Here is a 20,156-nt window from a genome sequence, read left to right as displayed (position 1 = left end):
AAAATACACAGTGACATAATCCAGAATCCAACCCTCAGACGAAAATCAATTAGTAACCATGTGCAGGGTAAGCGGGCAAGAGCAGAGAAGACACTGGAGAGGCCACTTGGGGCGGTGTCTGGAAGTCACCCCAGGCTTGTCCCCGCCCCAGCCCCTGCGGCCGCTCCCCTGGAGGCGGCGCCCCGGCCCCGCCCCCGGCCCCGCCCCGACGCCGACGTCACTTGTTATGTCTCCGCTCCGGCCGCCGCTGATGCACTGCTCCGGGGGCGACCGCCGCGGCCTGCGGAGGCGTCTGGGGCGACAGGGACGGCGGCAGCTATTTGCGCCGCCCATCCGCCCCGCACAGGCGGTGTGTAGCCAGGGGGCAGCCCGAAAGTCACCTGGGGGGAGCCGTCCTAGGGCCTATTTTTGGCTTTTTTTATTCTCCAAGACCGTCGCCCCGCGCTCCGGATTTCCCTCTGCAGAGACCGCGACGCCCCCTCCTGGGCCGGCCGCGGGACCCGCCGGCCTGAGAGGCGTCGCCGTGCCCGCCGCGCTTCTCGCGGAGCCTGGGTGGCCGGCGGGGCCTGGGGCCTGAGCCCCGGGTGGGGCGCTGCGGCGGCCGCTCTTCTTTCCCGCGCCGGGAGCGCTGGGCCCCGGGCCTGGCCGGGCCGAGCGCCGCGTCTTCCTGAACCTCCGATCCCAACCGCCGCCTCCGGGGCTTTCTCTGCGGACCCCAAGTATTTTGGGGTCCCCCTCCCCCTCCTCGTGAGATCCCGCCACCTGGGTCACAGCGCTCCGCGGCGGAAAACGTCCCTGGTTTTGTTCCTACTCGTGCCCCTCTCGGTTCGCTGTTTCCTGGATGGGGCGTTTTGAGCGTTTCCCCTTTATTTTTGTCGCCCCTTGACTGGGAGGCCCGGCGCGAGGCTCTGCGCCTCTGTCCTCGGCGCTCCCCCAACCGCACGGACACCCTGACCCCCCTGCGTCCCCGCGGGGATGGCCCGCCGGTGACCGCCGCACGCGGAAGCGGCCCTCGCCCCGGCGGCCGTGCGCCCACCTCCCCGCCGCCACCCTCCTCTTCCCCTACTCCGGGCTCTCTGAAAAGAGAGGAGACGCCGGGAAAAGATGTGGCTGAAGCTGTTTTTCTTGCTCCTCTATTTTCTGGTCCTCTTCGTCCTGGCCAGGTTTTTTGAGGCCATTGTGTGGTACGAGACTGGCATCTTTGCCACCCAGCTGGTGGACCCGGTGGCACTGAGCTTTAAGAAGCTCAAGACCATCCTGGAGTGCCGCGGGCTGGGCTACTCCGGGCTGCCCGAGAAGAAGGATGTTCGGGAGCTGGTGGAAAAGTCAGGCGAGTGTCGGGGTCCCCTCCACCTGGGGAAGGGGGCGACCTGTACCTCCAAACAGGCCGGTCCCTGGAAGGTTTTAAGCACACAGCTAGGAGAGCTGCCTTGTTTTTCTTTTGTCCACATTTTCTGCCATCCAAAATGTCTATCCCAGTTTGGAGCAAAGGTCTGAAATTGTCTTTTTAAGGTTATTTTTAAATGACATTCTAAAAGTGTAGCTTTTAAGCATTGATTACTAAATTAAGTGATTTTTCTCCAAACCCGGAGTGGTAACAAGCAGGAAAGGATTTGTCAGTTGAAAATCATAATAGTATAGAAAAGAAAAACTCCAAAACGTAAACTGTAACAGTAGTATTTGTCAGTATAGTAACAAGGGAAAACATGGAATAATCAACAGCAAAGAAGCATTTGGGCCTAAGATTTAAAGGTTAAATTAAGATTTAAGTATGGGTAACGTGCACTCTGCACAGCCTTTGCTTTTCATACTTTAAATTTAGTGAAAATGGGTGAAAGTTTTGTGCAGATAGCTGCCTTGTTTGGAGTTTGTTTATATTTCTGTCAATTTTTGTTTTTGTATCTTGCATCTAAACTTTATCATGTGTCGCCGGCACCCTGCATCCCTTAATGGATTGAGGAATAGAGATGCAACAGTGCTAAGAGAATATTTAGTGTCCTAAAAATTTTATTTTTCAGTAGCTATTGGTTTGGGGTAGGATTGAGTGAAAAAGTATGGTAATTTTTTTCACTGTTGGGCAAAGTGTATCTTTTTAGATAAGCTTCCTGAAAGAGGAGTGTAGTTGCTAAGAGCATTCTGAGTTGTTTTAGGGAGCAGTTGAAATTGATGACTATCTTCTTATTGTTGTTACAAGTGTATGTGTCAGTTGCATCTATTACAAGACAATTTTTTTTCTCTTAGTAGCCTGTAGCCATAAAGTATGATGGGCAAGAATACAAACTCCCTACAGTTTAACACTTGCATATTTATATCTTAGGAGTTATAAAATGAATCTCAACAACTGCGAAAGTGATCATTTTTTCTTTGGAAAAGGAATAAAAATTATTCTTGCTCCTTGTTTGCTGACAGGCTTATGGTGACTTTTATTTCTACCACATGGGGGAAAATGTAGTAAGTAAAGTAAAAGATTCTAATAAACTGGGGTTAGAGGTGAGAAGTGTTTTACCTGCCAAAGCCAAATCATTTTTCACAGTAAAATAATTTGATCACACATTTTTTTCTTTTACATTTATGTATGTATTATTGCTTTCCTTTGGGCCTAAAAATACCTGTCATGCTGAATGTACAAGGAATGTACATATCATCTAAAGAAGATATCTCGCCCACAAAATAATGACTCAGATCACACATTGTATGGGAAAAAAGTCTTGGGGTGGCAATTCATCTGTAAAACTTAAGTATTTGTTGTAAATGGTTTTGTTGCTACAATGGTACAGTATGATTACTCACTGTTTAATATTTAAAGCAAAAGTTAAAATAATATGACATTAATGGTTTTTTTTTTTTTTTGGTGGTACAAGCTCTAATTTATGCTGTAAACTAGTGTATAAATACAGAGTTTGTTCTAAGAGGTAAAGTTCTAACCTCCAAGTCATATAAACCCTGTTACTATTTTAAGCAAGACTCATGGCAAATTGTGTGAACTCATAAACCACACTGTTTAAAAATTATATGACAGCTGAACATGTCATACATAACACATGTATGTGATACATGATCTTGTAATGGCTTTTTGGATTGGTACAAATTGGATAATTTCCTAATAAGTGATGACCCACTAGACTATAAGCTTTGTTGTATAAGAAATAGATTTTTGTGTTCACTTTTGCCTATCACATCTTAGATTCTTAAATGGGAATATTCAGGTTCTATTCTTTTTTCTATAGAGTACAATGAAAGTACAACAACATTATTATTCACAGTATAAAATGGAATTAATCATTGAAGTTGGGAACATGGGATTTTGAAATCTCATGTGTTGTTTTTTCCTTCTTTCAGGTGACTTGATGGAGGGTGAGCTCTATTCTGCTCTCAAGGAAGAGGAGGCATCTGAATCTGTTTCTAGCACCAATTTCAGTGGTGAAATGCACTTCTATGAGCTTGTAGAAGATACAAAAGATGGCATCTGGCTTGTTCAGGTATTGGAAACAGTGATAATCCTTGAGAACTTTTAAAAGAGAATTTTTTTTTTTTTTTTACCAAAACAGTATGTTCCAGCCAGTGACACTAACTTGTGCCATGCTTCTTAGGCACAACTCAGCTCTCATAAGGAGGCCCCGGGGTCCTCTTAAAGAGGTTTCTTAGATCAACGAAAAATGAAAGTTAAAGAGTGGGAAACGGAAGGCTGGGGAGGGGAGGTTGACTTTTTTGTTTAGAATCAGCAAAAGCAAATTCATTTTAGTTGTTGGATTTTTATTGAAGTGAGGAACATAGGTATTCCTTTTCATTTAGTGGTATGTACTGTTTCCATTTTTATTAATGCTCATTAGTTTTGAGTTCAACAGCCCAAATCTGTTTTGTATCTAAGGCAAGAACCATAAAATAAAAGTAAAGGAATCCTCGTATTAGGGAACTAGCCAATTTTTGTGGCTATAGAGGAAGAGCTGCTGAGAACAGTGGTGGGGGAGTACTCATTGTGCTTATGATAATGAGATAATTTTTTAACCCTAGTTTTTAATGATTAAAAACTGTGAGATTGAGCTGTGTTTGGTGGTACATAACTGCAGTCCATGCACTTGGGAGGTAAGAATCATGAGCCCAGCGTGGGCTACAATAGAAAGACCCTGTTTCAAAAAAGCAAACAACAGCAGTAAAACCTATGAGATTTAGTAAGTGTATTGGAATTTTAAAGCTATGAAGGGCCATGAAAATTATCTTTTATGCTTCTCATAGTGTAATTAATGGTAAACAAATGGGCACACATTATTACTAATGTATCTTTTTTTTCCCCCATGGAAAAAACCCTCTTGTTTATTTGATTAAACAAAAATAAAATAAGCTGCATAGGAACAATTTTAAAGTCCACAGAGACACCAGCTTTGCTTTATGGCTGGAGTAGCTGACACGGCACCTCCTTGCTACCTTTCCAGCCATCTCTGTGACTAATGTATCTTAATGTAAGTGAGGATAATCTATACTACATGGAACTTGTAATTTCCTAAATTGCTTATAACAAAGCTAAAGTTATTTAAAAAATTTAAATGTGTGTTCATTTAAAGTAAGATCAAGTAAATTAACAGCATGAATTTGGCTAAAATTAAGAATGTAGTGTATGAATGGCTGAAGCTTGGAAATCATATCAGGCTAACCCCTTCTGAGGCTCTAAGAGGTAAAGTAACTTGTCCAAGGTCATGGGACTAGTTGGTAATATTGAACCAGGATCAAATCCAGGTCCCCTGGTTTTTGTCCCAGTGTTTTTGTCATTTGTGTTTAGTTGATGAAGTTTGATTTAGGGTATGAAAATTAAAATAACTTCTTCATATTTCTCTCTGAGAATAAAGACAGTGAAGTATTGCTTAAAAATAACTTATAAGTTCAGAAACCTTAGTAGCAAGCTTGATCTTATCAGTGAATACAGTATGATTGTAAATAGATAGGTTTTCTATTATATCTGGCCTCAAATAAATAAATATATGTCTAAAGAGGATGGAGTAATACTGTAGTTCACTGTGCTAAAGGGTTGAGTTTTAGGAATTTTTCTGGAGATTGCTTTGGCTATCCATGGCCTCCTTTATTGTAACCTTCCTATTGTATTTGACTTTTTACTCTCCAGTAATCAGCAAAGGGAGAACCTGAGAGGTTATAGTGCAGTCTATACATTATCCATTCAAATTCTAGTTTGTTTCTGGGTTAATTACTTGTATTGAAAAAAAAGCTGTAAGGGCTGTAGGTGTAGCTCAGTAGAACAAACATAAGACCCTGGGTTTGGTTTCCAGCACTGTAACTGATAAAAGAAAAAGAATTAATAAATTGTTACCATTTTTCTTTTCCATGGTATTTATTTCTGGTTGTTTTGTTTGTTTGTTTTTGTTTTTGTTTTGGCAGTAATGGGGTTTGAACTCAGTTAGGCAGCCTCTCTAGCACATGAGCCACTCTGCCAGCCAGCCACCCTGGTATTTATTTCTAAATAAACTGGTCAAGGAAGACTTACTGGTTTTGAATATTTCAGATTTATCACTGAGATTGAATTGAGTAGCCAGTCCCACAGCTCTCTCTTCATGGTCTAAATATTTGTCACCCACATTGATTGATCCCATGCAAATGAATGATATAGATGCTCAGCACCACTGAAATGTGGAAGACCCATGTCAAAAATCTGGAAATTCTTTTGGTACATACGATGCTGCCTGTATACAACAAACACATTGTGGTTCACTAGTTAGCAATATGTTCTTGGCTTATAAATGATATACTATATTTTAATGTCCCTTAAAGATATACATGGATTAAATTCCCTTAATATGTGACAAAATTAGTCAGTTTATTCAGCAGATAAGGGTATGACAGGCCCTATTCTGAGCCCTGGAAATAAAATAGGACCATACACCCAGCTCTCTCAGGTAGCTCACATTCCAGTTGGAAAAGTCACACAGCAAATAAGTGAATATTTAATATAATGTCAGTTAGTGGAAAATGCTAAGAGGAAAATAGCAGAGTAAGGAGACAGAATGGCAGGGAATTGAATTCTCTTACAAGGTGACACTTGAATGAATTAAGGAATAGTGAGAGTGAGTGTTAACATTATATATTCTAGTCTCTAAATTATTTTTCTCTCAAAGTAGTTTTTAAACCTTAGAAGTATGAACAATCAAAAAATGCCTTCTAAGAAAAACAGAAAGTATTTACGTGGTTTTCTGTGTATGGTAACGATGCACACTTAATTTTTCCAGTGACGTTCAAGGTTTGCACTAATCGACACTGTTTGGCTTTTGTTCCTTGGGGCTAGTGGCTTACATCTGTCAAATGGCTGGTTTGGTATGGAAGAACAGTTTCTGGCAGGACAACTGAGAAGAGTGAGATTGAAATCCTGTCCTTGCCACTGTGAACTAATCAACTAAGCTAATTATCACAGACACACTGTTTTAAACTCTATGGGGCTTTTTTTTTTTTTAAGCTATATTTAAAATTGAAAGTACCTGCTAGAACAAAAGAAATATTCTCGTTGGTTGTTTATCTCTTCAGTTCAGTCATATTAATGCAATCTCTTATAAAGGATAGTTTTTAAAAAATCAATTTTGGAGCTAGAAACATGGTTCGGGTGATAAGAGCGTTTACCTAGCATGAGCGGCCCTGAGTTCAAAACCACAGAATCACCAAAAAAAAAAAAAAAAATCAATTTTTAACAATGAATTATGGTTCTTTTCTGTTTATTTTAAAGTAAGTTGACCAATTTGCTCATTCTATTTTTTTCTTTTTAAGTCCATGAGGAAAGAGTGTTTTCATAGATGAGGATGCATAGATTCTGGCCAGTTCAGTCCTCTTCAGATTGTCAAACTTTTCCATGTCTCCTATCTTTTTCACAGTGAACAGAACTGTCAGTTTTCAAGGTAGCAAAACACATGTGACATCTTTACCAATAAAACACTATATAATTCATGAAGAACCAAGTTCTCTTTTTTCCTAACAGTGTTTTCTGACATACTGAGTTTTCCTGCTTTGTTTCTAAGCTCATATTTTTTCATCAGCTATTTATTTTCCACTTTTGCAGATTCTTTGTTTCTGCTACCACCTAGTCTTTTTGGCACCACAGACAGAAGATGGTTACTTTTCTTTTTAAAGTCTCTTGGTCAGAGAGACAGATGGCATAGTAGATAGGCTTTTAATGGAAGTTAGCATAATTTATGGGTTTTATGGATTTGTCCTCTTAACATTTCTACTTCTCTGTTTTGACTTTTGTCATAGCTCAAAGAAGGCTGTATTTGTTCCCTACTGCCTGTGCCACATGATAAGGAATTTAAAGTCACTAGAATTGAGGTAACAGTAAAAAGTACCATCTCATTTAAAGTAGTGAAAAGCTTTGGTCAATATTTACTGAAGTATTATGCTAATATAGTTCCTGTTTGGCTGAAAGCATTAATAGCTGCTTTTGAATTTATTTTTGCTCCTAGACAATAGTTTTTTTCAGGGTGGTTCTAACTTATTTATTCCTTAACTGCTACTCAGGAGACAAAATCCATGGTAAGCCACTTTATCCTGTGTGTATGAAAACTTTATGTTTACTCATAAAGTAAGCCAGTGAGAATATTAAAAAAAAAAAAAAGTAAAAATAAAATGCCATTTTTTGTTTTTGTTAATTATACGTCCTCACTTCTAATGATTTTCATATCGTTTGTGTATGTATATACTTAGGTTGGTCCACAATTTTGAATTATTAAAATGAAATAAATGTTAAAATAAAATATTAAAAAATGTAGAAAATATCAGTTCAGCATTTCTCTTGTTCCAAGGAGTCATTAAGACTCAATATTGTTGTGTGGGAATTAACAATATTAAAAGGTATATGTCAAATATTCTGATTAGGAATAAACTCTACCTCTAGAAAACTAGACAAAAGTGTGTTTTTAAATGTACTGAATTGAGTGTCTTTATATCTAACTTGGAGTCAAGAACATTGATGGGTAATTGCATAGAAAGGTACTATTTATGCTAATGTTTGTTCAGAAAACATTCTGGGTGACAGGTTGCTGGGGGGAAGAACTCTCATAATAGAAATCAAAAAGTTGGAGTTCTTCCTTTAGAGAGTCTGTGTCATCAGAAGAACGAGTTACTAAGCCATAAAACTGAAATAGTTTAATTTAACATAAATATTTAATTAGTAGCACGAAGCTAGGCACTGCATCAGCTGCAAGGAATACAATGGTGAACAAGTATAGGGTTGCCAAGTTAGAAAAGCAGACACCTTGGGAAGGGGAATGGAAAAATTGCTTCACTTCTAGCCTGTGCTGCCAAGTCTCTTCCAGGCCTGGAACTCAAGCTGTGCTTGTGGCAAGTTTTTCTCTAGTCTCTGAAAATAGTCCCCACAGAGAATGCAGCCTCCTTCCTGAACTGCCAAAGAACATGTCTCTTCTTTTAATGAGACCAGCAGTATGGATGCCACTCAGAAACATGCATACTTTTAGGATATGAGCTATAAATATAGGAGGAATTCCTGTTGGTGTGGCTTAGTAGTAATTACAGTATTTTGTTTCTGCCATGTAACTCAGCTAGATTACTTATTTTCTGAAAATAATAACATTTTTATAGTGACCATTTAAGTCAGCCTCTACCAAATTTAATTTCTGCTGAACCTTCGTTGAATAACATAACTATGTAAGACATAGGACAAAGTGATATCTAGTCACATAAATATAGCTATAGAGTCACAGGAAGTGCTTTCATGCAAGGCCTAGATGATTTTTCATTTTTGTGCAGCTCTCTCTGTCAGGAATTCTTAAACTCTTCAAAAGCAGATGCTAGAACAGATTGCTGAGTAAATACGGCTCTGGAGTTTAACATCGTCATGTATCTGCCCCAGCAATATTCACAACTCTTCCACTGTCTCTGCTGGAACTAGAAAGTACCTGGGAATAACCCATTGTCATTCCTCCTCCCTTAACTGACATGGAGTTCTTACCATAAATCCGAAAGATTCTTATGCAGTGAGCAGGATCATCACGGAAGATGCCCTGAAACTTAGGGCCATGAGTGGATTGACAAAGGCAGCCTCTTTACTACTTTAAGCAGTGTCATTATAAACACAAACCTGAAATGTTTGGGTCATTGGCAGCCTTGATCAAGAAATGAAAAAATGTCTGAAAAGAGAGTTTAAAAAGGTGTGGCGGGGGAATAGAAAGAATGTGATATGATTGCACAGAGACCTCTTAATCTCCTGAGGAGTTTGAAAAGTACATTCACAATTTCTTTGACTCCATGACCAAAAGGACTACCATAGTGACTATTGAATTGTAGCAGAAAAAGAAAAGAGAGCTTGCTTGGTAGCTAGGGTGTAGCTCAGTGGTAAAGTGCTTGCCTGGCATATGCAAGGCCCTGGGTTGTATCCCCAGCACTACAGGAAAAAAAGACACAAAACCAGAAAGCTTGTCTTGCTTGATTGCTCTGATACTCCAGGTAAACTTTTATAATGCAATTTTGAGCCAAAGAAAAAGATTAAAGTGTCTTACTGGGTAATGTGATCAGTGTGAATCTCCTCAAAAATCTTTCATCTAAGACCATGTCCTCAAATTTCTGTCTTCCTGGTTACCCTAACTATCTTGAGTATTTTAATATAAACACATGAACTCTTATCTCCCTCAATAAGACCATTTATTTTCATTAAAAAGCACAAAAAACACATTTGCTTAATGCTTTAATTTGTGTGTATGTGTATTGAGTATCATAATCACATGTATTTATCAAGCATCAAGATGCAATATGTCATGCATGTCTGTAATGTGAGCATGGTAGTGGCATATTGCAGGAGTTACTGGACAGTGATCTAGTGGCATATAAAGTGAACATCAAGTCATTTGTCATGACCCTGTGCTGTCTGCTCCTGCTGCCCTCTGACATTTGTTAGATGTCCCAGCAGGGAGGTCACAGACAGGGGAAGCTGCACCACCTCTTGCCTCTCCAGTGAGTTGACTGCTGGCACTGATTTTACACACCTGCCTGAAACATCACTTCCTTGAGGCTTTGTGAACATGAAATGGTCCTTCCTGCCAGAAAGATTACCAGACCTAGAGTATTATGTAGTAATTTTAAATTGAATGCTATGAATAATACAGCATTTATGAAAAAACTTTGGCCTGTATACCCTGGACATAAATCAGATGGTTTCATGATGATGACTTTAGACATTTTTGGCTTTCCTTTAAATTCCGTTTAGTTATTTTTGTGGTTTTTAAAAAAATTTTTAAATTTTTTACTGGTGTCTTCATTGAAATTCTGCCTTACATTTAAGGCAGTAAGATTATGGAATAAAAGGAAAAGGTGTTAATTAGTAGCGAGGTTGGTATTTATAAATAAGAGAAGTTGTTACATATTTTGAAGGTCAAATTAGAATTTCTTTTTTTTTTTAGAGGCTATTTCTTTCACTCAGATATATTTGAAAACTATTTTAAAATTTGAAAAAGTTGTTCAGAGGTAATTAATTATGGCAGTTGTTTTTGTTAGAGCCTTTCATAGTTGTTAAGGAAAAATCCATACAAGTAGTACTATTGCTTTAGTCAAAGTGTAGTCTAACAAAAAACACATGCTTGATTCTTAGCTTTATAATTATGGTTTGAAAAAAAGCAAAATTTGAATTTGTTGAATCCACATGTGATATTTTCCATAAACTTTATTTGGATTATTTAAATTTTTCTTTTCAGGAAAAGAAATAATTTCTTTCTTTTCAGCAAGGAGAAATGACTTCAGGGCCATTTTCTTCCTGTATAACTTAACTGTTGAGAACAGGCCACATGATAGAAAATACGGCTAGCTTTTTAACATGGTTTTGACTCCCATTCTGTGTAACTGCCAGATCATGAGTTTCATGCACTGCATTCTGGGTTTTAAGACCTTTCCAGCTGGGCAGTTGCTCCTTCTGTAAGAATTGAAATGATGATGTGATGATACAGTAAACTAGAACTGGAAACAAAATACCTTTTTCAGAAAAGTGAAATACTCTATATAAATGGTTGGTTTGACTCCATGTTAAGTAATTAAAGTTTCTTTTTTACTTTTTGGGGAATAGGTCATAGCAAGTGACAGAAGTCCTTTGGTGGGTAAAATTCACTGGGAGAAAATGGTAAAAAAGGTGTCAAGATTTGGAATACGTACAGGCACTTTTAACTGTTCCAGTGATCCCAGGTAAGTGGATTTGACAATTCTTAGAATTTGAGTCCTGACCAGAATCTTTCTTGTTTTATAAAGAAAGTGATATTAGCAGCCTACTTGAACTGAAAACTAACATTTAGTACAGTTTTTCAGAGTCTTTAATTATAGTAGCTTTTCGTAAACTGGCTCTTTTTTTGTTTTTTTTTTTAACTTTCTCTCTGGCTCTTCTATGTGCTTTCTTTTGGGGGTGTCTCTTAAGAGTGTATTTAGTTCTTTATCTTTCAGTGTTCTCTTCCAAATGGCTATAAGTTACATCACGCTAATATAATTTTTTTTTGTATTTTTGACCTCTAGTTTGCATTTCCTTGCTTATGTCTATCAGCTCTATACTATCACTTACGTATATCCTTTTTCCTAAACCTAGTACCCCAAATGAGATTCATCCTTGTTTTCTTTAATCAAGAATGTAGCCTTTCTTTTCTGCCTGCTACTCTTTTTTTTTTCTTTTCTTTCCATTTTCTCAGTCGCATTATTTCTTGTTTCCTTATCTCATTATTTCTTCTTTGAAATGCATTAATCTTTATTTTTTTCTTTGCGGTACTGTGGATCAAGCCCAGGTTCTCATACTTACCCATACATACACTAAACTTCTGAGCACCATCCCCAGTCCAAAATGAATTTTTATTTCCATTTTAGTGACACCAATTTATGACTTATTCTCCTGCAGTCTTTTAATTATCTGCTTGATGAATATTAACTAAAAGATTGGCATGTGTAGTATGTTTTATTTCACGCAGAGGGAACATACAAGGTATACGTCAAAACGCCCCACAATAGTCAGTAGTTTTTCATGTAGGTAAGTGTGCCTGACATCTTTCACATATGTGGGCCATGATGGACAGCCCATTGGTTATGGAAAATCCCTGAAAGCTGTTGCCACAACTCCTATCTGTTAGCTTCATCATTGCTTTTCTTCTCACAACCCTCATTTTGCCCATTAGTAATGTAGGGTGAGATCTGTGATAAGAGCTGTCCTAAGAGCTCAGGACAGGAGGGAAGTTCTTGTACCTCTTAACTCACACTTAACTCTCCTTGTCTCCCCACAAAGTTCCCATCGCATCTTCACCACAGCAACTTGATCATATCCCAGCATCTTTTGTTGACATGTCTGATACAGCCTAACTCTTAAAGTTCCTATGAAAAGGAAATCATTCTTATTCCTGTCCTTTGTTTACCAGAGACCTTAGAACTGGGTCTGATTACATCATCCTCAAATAGAAACTGTTTGAAAGAGCTGTTTTCCCCCACTGACAATTGCAGTACAAGAACAAATAATAGCATTGATTATTTTTGGTTTTTGTTCTTTAATAATACCAAAAGTCAAGGGTTTTTAGTGGGACTGAGGTTTGAACTCAGGGCTTCATGCTTGCAAAGCAGGCACTCTTACCACTTGATCCATGCATCCGGTCCATTTTGCTCTGGTTATTTTGGAGATGAGGGGTCTCATGAACTATCTGCCTGGGCTGGCCTCAAATCATGATCCTCCCAATTTCATCCTCCCAAGTAGCAAGGATTACAAACATGAGCCACCAGCACTCAGCTCAAAAGTCAATATTAATATCACTATTTTACTGAAAAATATTCACTTACTTTTGACAAATCAGTGAAAGTAAATAATGTCTCAAACACTGTAGTTTATAAATGAATTAGAAAATATCAAATAAATTTCTTTTTAATTGCAGCCAAGCATCGGCAGCTCACACCAGTAATCCTAGCTACTTAGGAGGCAGATAACAAGAGGATCACTGTTCCGAGCCAGCCCAGGCAAACAGTTCATGAGACCTTATTCTCAAAAGATACCCAACAAAAGGGGCTGGCAGAGTGGCTCAAGTGGTAGAGTGCCTGCATAGCAAGCATGAGGCCCTGAGTTCAAACCTCAGTACTGCCCCCCCCCCAAAATATAAAGGTTTAAACACATTGCAGTCTAATATAATTGTTAGGTAACATTAATGAAGAATTCAAAATAAACTAAATACATCATGAAAGAAGATAATCTATTAAACATGAAAAAGTGAAAGAAATAGTTGCAGTTGATTTTTTTTTTAATTACAGCCTTTTCTAGCTTTTCTCTCTTTTTTTTATTGTCTCGTGGTGTTAGGCAAGTGCTCTATCACTTGAGCCATTCCACCAGCCCTTTTTCTAGCTTCTCTTAAAAAGCTTTGTGATTTTATGCTAACTGAGGAATAGCAAAGGGGTACACATAAGCTACCTCCAGATATTTTCCTGGAAATTCTTCATATAATTTCACTTATTTATGCTGTAAGAGATTGTTTTGAGTAATTTTTGGCTTTTCATAAATTGCAATTACAATTTTTTGTTATTAAAAAAGTACTTGGGCTGGTGGTGTAGTGTGCTTATCTAGTATCAGCCCTGGGTTTAAGCCCCACCAGCACTGAAAAAAAAAAAAAAAAAAGCAAAAGCAACAAAAGTACTTCTATTAGTCTCTCCTCAGTCTCCATCACAAAGATGACTCTGATGCACAATGACTGTGTCAGTTTCATTATTGTTGTGTTTATGTTTCCTCAATTAGAGTAAAAACTGTTCTTTCTTAGGGTCATTTTTTTCTTCTTTTAATGACTGGAGATGCAGAGGCATAGAAAAAAGGTGGTCAGAGTTTCACTGAAGGGTGTGACTGGGCAGAGAATAGAGTTACTCAAGTGGTATTTTGATATATTGAATATTTGAATGATCAATTATTCGACATACCAACTTGTTCTCAGTTTTGTGTGTTTTTGGATTTTTTTTTTTTTTTTGGGTGCTACTGAGGATTGAACTCAGAGTCTTGAACTTGTTACCACTTATGCCAAGCTCCCAGACCCCCTTGCCCTTTTTTTTTTTTTTTAAAGTCAGAATCTCACTATATAACCCAAGCTGGCCTTGAACTTGCATGTAGCCCACTGGCCTCAAACTCAAGGTCTCCAGACTCTGCCTTCCAGGTTCTGGGATTACAGGTATGCACCACCACACCTGGCTTGTTCTCAAATTTTTCAAAAATGCCAAAACCCTGCACTCTGTACTACTTTTTTTTAGTGTAGTCTCTTCTCTGAGGTGTCCTGTGCAGCAGGCTTCTCTAGTATGCCAGTCCTGTTGTATAGCTGTACTTTGCTGACCTGGTTAGCTCCCCTGAGAAAGTTTGAACCATCACTTCTGGGCAGCTTTGGACTCTGTCCAGTGGTAGCAGTTTTAATTTATTTTCCCAGCAGGGATGACTTTGCCTGGCTCTAACTCCTCTGATTTCCCAACCAACAGATACATTTTTCCAGCCAGGTTCATGCTCCACATTTTTTTTTTTTTTTGAGAAAGTAGGTGAAGTGGTATTTATATGTGTATCTGCCAGGGTTTGGGGAGATGGATGTTGGTAAAGAGAAGGTTGAGAGCATGGGAATTGCAAGAGCTGAGTGGTAGACTAGGGGTAGGGAGGCTTGGGGTAGAGTGACAGGGATGAAGGAATATGGAATAAGTGGGAAAGAGAAGGGAAGGGAGAGATAGCCAGAAAAGCCATGAAGGCCAATGATTTTGTCTGAAGAAATAGCATTATTACAGCATTGAAAAGTAATACCAAGGTTTCTTTTTAAATACAGTACGCCACACCAGAAACTGGAATGCCTAAACTCACTAGCCACGTTTCCTGTCATTTCTGCCTTAAAATTTTCTAAGAGCTCAAAAGGTTTACTTTAAGAACTAGAGAAGAGGAAAGGCAAAGAGGGTAACCCTCTACAGCCCTCTGTCCTTTGGTCCTCTGTCCTGATACGCAGGGTCCTTTGCCTGAGCTAAGATGCTCTTCATCATCCTCCTTGCTGTGCTCTGTCCCTCCCCATCCTACTCAGGGAGTCAGCAGGTTTGCCTGTCCTTCCTGTTCTTGGCTGGCTTACTCATGTGCTGTCTGACGTGCAAAAGCATTCCTGCCTTGGAACTTCCCATCTTCTGCCTCCCTCCTTGTTCCCTTTGGTTTTGTGGGAGAGGGGATGAACCAGAGACCAGACTAGCAGCTTCAGGAAGATGTTGGATAATGTACCTGTTTTTTTGTTCTTGTTTTTGTTTTTTGTTTTTTTTTAACTCATAAAAGGCCTCCCTCCAAAATCTCCTTTTTGCTTTTTGGTTTTTTTTGACTTGGGTATTCAACCTCCTGTCTGTAACTGAATTGGGACCCTCTGTCTCCTGTTTGTGTATCCTGGCTCTCAGATCACAGGGAAGTGGCATATATATCCCCTCTTCCCTTGCATGCTCATTGACAGCTACTAAAGTCTTCGCATCCTGATTTCTTGGTTTTCTGCTTAGTGGCAAGGACATTAAGTAGGAAGGGGACAGTCCATGCCAGGACTCCTTGGAGTGGCCTTCCCCTTTGGCTGTAGGCAGGCCATAACTCAAATGTTGTTTTGGAGTTGAGATGCCTTCCTCAGCTCTCCCTGGCCCCCAACCTTTCTTTAGTCCCTATATTCTAAACATTTTTACACAGAGCAGGGAAAAAGCTGGAGAATAAGCCATGCAAGCCTGTCATCCCAGCACTTAGGAGGCTGAGGTGGAAGGATCACAAGTTCAAGTTCAAGGCCAGTCTGGGCTACATAGAGAGACCCTGTCTCAAAAAAAAAAAAAAAGAAAACACTGGAGAATGTTTCCATTGTGTTATCATTGAATTTATTCTCACCTTAAAAAGCTCTTTAAAGTGACAGTGTAAGTTTTTATATTGATACAATGTAATAAAACATCTTTAATAGACAATATGTACATTTAGTCTTCATTTTTTTTTAGCAGTAGAGTTTTAAAATTAATATATATTTGTGTTTTGGGTGTCTTTGGATCAGTGTTTAGATCATTTGTATTAGTAGCCTGGTGTTTGTAGAGATTTTTTTTCCAAGCCTGGAAAACACATAATTTAAAAGATATATGATAGCATATGGAATTGTTTTTTCTTGCATAGTCTCAAATTCTGTCTATGTAGAATGACAGAACTTATAAATATCATTTAACTCTGAACCAAAGAAGAAAACATACAAATATTTGTTTTCTTACATGAGGAAATCAGTGTACTAAAATCTTGCCTGTTTTACAAAGTAGGGTTTTGTGTACTGTCATTTGATTTATGACACAAATCAGAAGCCAAGGTGGTTATAGGAAGATAAAGAGAATGACCAAGAACGAAAATGTGCCATTACAAGTATCATAGCAGTTAAAACATTTAAGCTATTTTGATATTTAAGATGTAAATAAGGCAATTGCCTATATGCAATTTGACTTACTGGGGGTTTTAGCAAGAGTAAAAACAGAATTTATGTCAATGAATTATTTTACATTGGACAAATGTAGTGTGAGAGGACAGAAGATACTTTATTTTTAAGGAATATATACTTTTCAGACCATTTCAGTGATAATAATATTGATGTTAACTGACTGTACCTTGTTAAGGAAGTGAATGAATAAGAAGCTAAGAGCCAGGGTCTGTAATTCTGAGTCACTGAGATAGTAGTCCAGAATCATTACTAACTTTGTCTTTAAGACATAAGATATTGTCTTCATTTATTTTAAATTATATCACAAAATTCCTGAGATAAAATAGTCCTATCATCTTAAAACTGTACCCACATATATCAAAACTTTCCTTTCTGATCATATGAATGTGTACTCATCTCATTTAATAAAATATAATGCAACCTTACTAAGTAAATCATACGTGCATGATTTTACATTAGTGTTCTAAGTAACAAAATAAGAAATCAAACATTAGTATCCATTTACAAATCTATAACAAACCAATATATCCACATGGTAAATTTTCTGTTTTACACCTTTATTGAGGTAAATTTTATGTATCATAAAATTCTGCAAGGTTGGTTTTGGGGAAAGAATACATTTTCAAGGAAAACGTTTTCATTTTAACCTCTTCATGGTAATACAATAGCTATTTGCATTTTTCATCAACTAGTTTTTTAGAGGGAGATAGTATACATGTATTTATACTGCAGTAAAATAGGATCATTCTTGAACTGAATCTCTTAATCTAAATACTTTCTTTGTTTCCTATGTGTTAAATACTCCTCTTCCTGTTGTTCATTGAAGAGAGAGGAAAATATAGACAAATGTGGGCTAGTAGTTCTCTCTTCTGGGTTAACATTGGTACAGATTACTTTGTAACAGTGCCTGTGAGTTTCAGGCATTGTGGTAGGTGTTCCAGGCAATAAATGGTCAAATTATTGTCTTACCTCAAGGAGCTTACACCAAAGCAGGGACTCAGCATGTAGGATCATATGTTTCCTTCTCTATTCTCTGCCCATCTGAATTCTACCAGTTCATATCTCAAACTTTTCACAAACTCTTCACCAACTCCCAGTGATAATTGTTTCCCTTTGAACTTCTTTTACACATTTAACAATGAAATATATGCTGCTTTATATTTCTGTCCTGTCTCCTTAACCAGATCTTAAATTCCTTGTGAGCAGGAATTATGTCCCCATTATCTTCTGGATCAAATCGGTACATAAGGCAGTAGTGTGTATGTGGGAGATGAAAAAGTATCTGCTGATTCCCTTGACTCAAAGGCTTTCTTTTTAAAAAATTGGCTAATAGAAACAGAAATAGTAACTACCAAATACTGGACCTTCTTTTTGATCATTTGGGGGTTATTTGGTCTTTGGGGAGAGTCAGTTTCAAAGAAACTTATTGGGGGAAGATAAATTGCACAACAACCTAGCTGTTTACCCAGTTTCCCTTCTTACAGGTACTGCAGGAGAAGAGGCTGGGTACGATCCACACTCATTATGTCTGTTCCACAAACAAGTACTTCTAAAGGGAAAGTCATGCTTAAAGAGTATAGTGGACGCAAGATTGAAGTAGAGCACATTTTTAAATGGATAACTGCTCATGCAGCTTCTCGAATCAAAACCATTTATAATGCTGAACATCTGAAAGAAGAATGGAATAAAAGTGATCAGTATTGGGTAAAAATATACCTGTTTGCAAACCTTGACCAACCACCAGCTTTCTTCTCTGCACTAAGTATAAAATTTACTGGAAGAGTTGAGTTTATCTTTGTTAATGTGGAAAACTGGGACAACAAGAGTTATATGACAGATATTGGCATATATAACATGCCATCATACATACTTAGAACTCCTGAAGGAATTTACAGATACGGAAATCACACAGGTGAATTTATATCCCTTCAGGCCATGGATTCATTTTTGCGCTCATTACAACCTGAAGTAAATGATCTGTTTGTTTTGAGTTTAGTTCTAGTTAATCTTATGGCTTGGATGGACTTATTTATTACACAAGGAGCCACCATCAAGAGATTTGTGGTTCTCATAAGCACTTTAGGGACATATAATTCTCTATTAATTATTTCCTGGCTACCTGTGTTGGGCTTTTTACAGCTCCCTTACTTAGATAGCTTTTATGAATATAGCTTAAAATTGTTAAGATATTCCAATACAACCACACTGGCTTCATGGGTAAGGGCAGACTGGATGTTTTATTCATCACACCCAGCCCTGTTTCTCAGTACATATCTTGGACACGGTTTACTAATTGATTACTTTGAGAAGAAGAGACGGCGCAGCAACAATGATGAAGTCAATGCCAATAACTTAGAGTGGCTGTCAAGTCTGTGGGACTGGTACACCAGCTACCTCTTCCACCCAATTGCTTCTTTCCAGAACTTTCCTATAGAATCCGATTGGGACGAAGACCCTGACTTGTTCTTGGAGCGGTTAGCTTTCCCTGACCTTTGGCTTCACCCTCTGATACCAACTGATTATATAAAAAACTTACCAATGTGGCGATTTCAATATCTTGGAGTCCAGTCTGAAGAGGAAATGTCAGAGGGTTCTCAAGATACTGAAAATGACTCAGATGGGGAGAACACAGACACTTTTAGCAGTGAGAAGGAAGTATTTGAAGAAAAGCAAAGCGTACTTCACAATTCTCCAGGAAGAGCAAGTCACTGTGATGTTGAGGCTTGTTCATGTGCCAATAAATACTGTCAGACCAACCCATATGAAAGGAAGGGGAGGTCTTACGGATCCTATAACACTAATGAAGATACGGAACCTGACTGGTTAACTTGGCCTGCTGATATGCTGCACTGTACTGAATGTGTTGTTTGCCTAGAGAATTTTGAAAATGGATGCTTGCTAATGGGATTGCCTTGTGGTCATGTGTTCCATCAGAATTGCATTGTGATGTGGTTGGCTGGGGGCCGACACTGTTGCCCTGTTTGCCGGTGGCCTTCTTATAAGAAAAAGCAGCCATATGCACAACACCAGCCTTTGTCAAATGATGTCCCATCTTAACCATGTGCAATTTTGTCCTTTATAAGCTTTGAGTATCTTACAGCTTGCCTTTTTAATGTTAGTCATAATGTTTTTGGGTTTGAAATTTAGTTTAATGTTAGTGCAGTGACAGGAAATACACATTATGCTAATGTTGATGACAATTTATTTGGTTGCCTTCTGTGTCAATTGAATGCATACTTAATTGTAAAAAAATTTTATTTACAACATTGGAAATTCAGAAGTTAATGTTTTTTGTAAGCACAAAGAAGTATGATAGAAATTTATCCTAGCAAGACTTTACAAGGTAGGATCAAATTCTACGGGAATGGAGCCGGTTTCTTATCCTAAATGTTTCCTCCCTTTTTTACAATCTCTGTCCAGCACCTCTTGGTTAAATAATGTATGCTCTGAGACATGAAATTAAAACAGACCTATGAAATAAATTATTTTAAAACCAGAAGATTATAGCTTTTCCAACGTTAAATTGTTTGTGATCAGATGCTAATTTCCATTGGTGATAATTCACAGGTAAGTCAAACATGATTCTTGAGTCATATGGGGAAAGAAAAGGAGAAAGGAATTACGTTGCTGACATTGGCCAGAGGTTATATGGTCCATCTTTTAGCTTAGTTAGCTTTGATGGGACATTCTTAGAAGGCTTTTTTAAAGTAAGTATTAAATAATTTATTACTA

The 20,156-nt window shown here is 38.3% G+C and overlaps 1 protein-coding gene across 2 annotated transcripts; it reads left to right on the top strand.

Annotated features, from left to right (window-relative positions):
- Positions 1 to 617: 617 nt before the first annotated feature.
- On the top strand, positions 618 to 19,923 carry Rnf103 (ring finger protein 103). Of its 2 annotated transcripts, XM_074050145.1 has the most exons (5): positions 618 to 1,330; positions 3,340 to 3,479; positions 7,243 to 7,314; positions 11,054 to 11,169; positions 17,909 to 19,923. In XM_074050145.1, exons 1-5 carry the CDS (start codon positions 1,105 to 1,107, stop codon positions 19,479 to 19,481), a joined length of 2,127 nt encoding a protein of 708 aa, XP_073906246.1. In that variant the 5' UTR covers positions 618 to 1,104; the 3' UTR covers positions 19,482 to 19,923. The 2 variants fall into 2 exon arrangements, with proteins under 2 accessions (XP_073906246.1, XP_020033960.2); XM_020178371.2 differs by lacking the exon at positions 7,243 to 7,314 and having other exon boundaries at positions 622 to 1,330.
- The last annotated feature ends 233 nt before the right edge of the window (positions 19,924 to 20,156 follow it).

Source organism: Castor canadensis, chromosome 12, assembly GCF_047511655.1.
Source record: "Castor canadensis chromosome 12, mCasCan1.hap1v2, whole genome shotgun sequence".
NCBI classification, from domain to species: Eukaryota; Metazoa; Chordata; class Mammalia; order Rodentia; family Castoridae; genus Castor; species Castor canadensis.
This window is presented reverse-complemented; position numbering and strand designations above follow the sequence as displayed.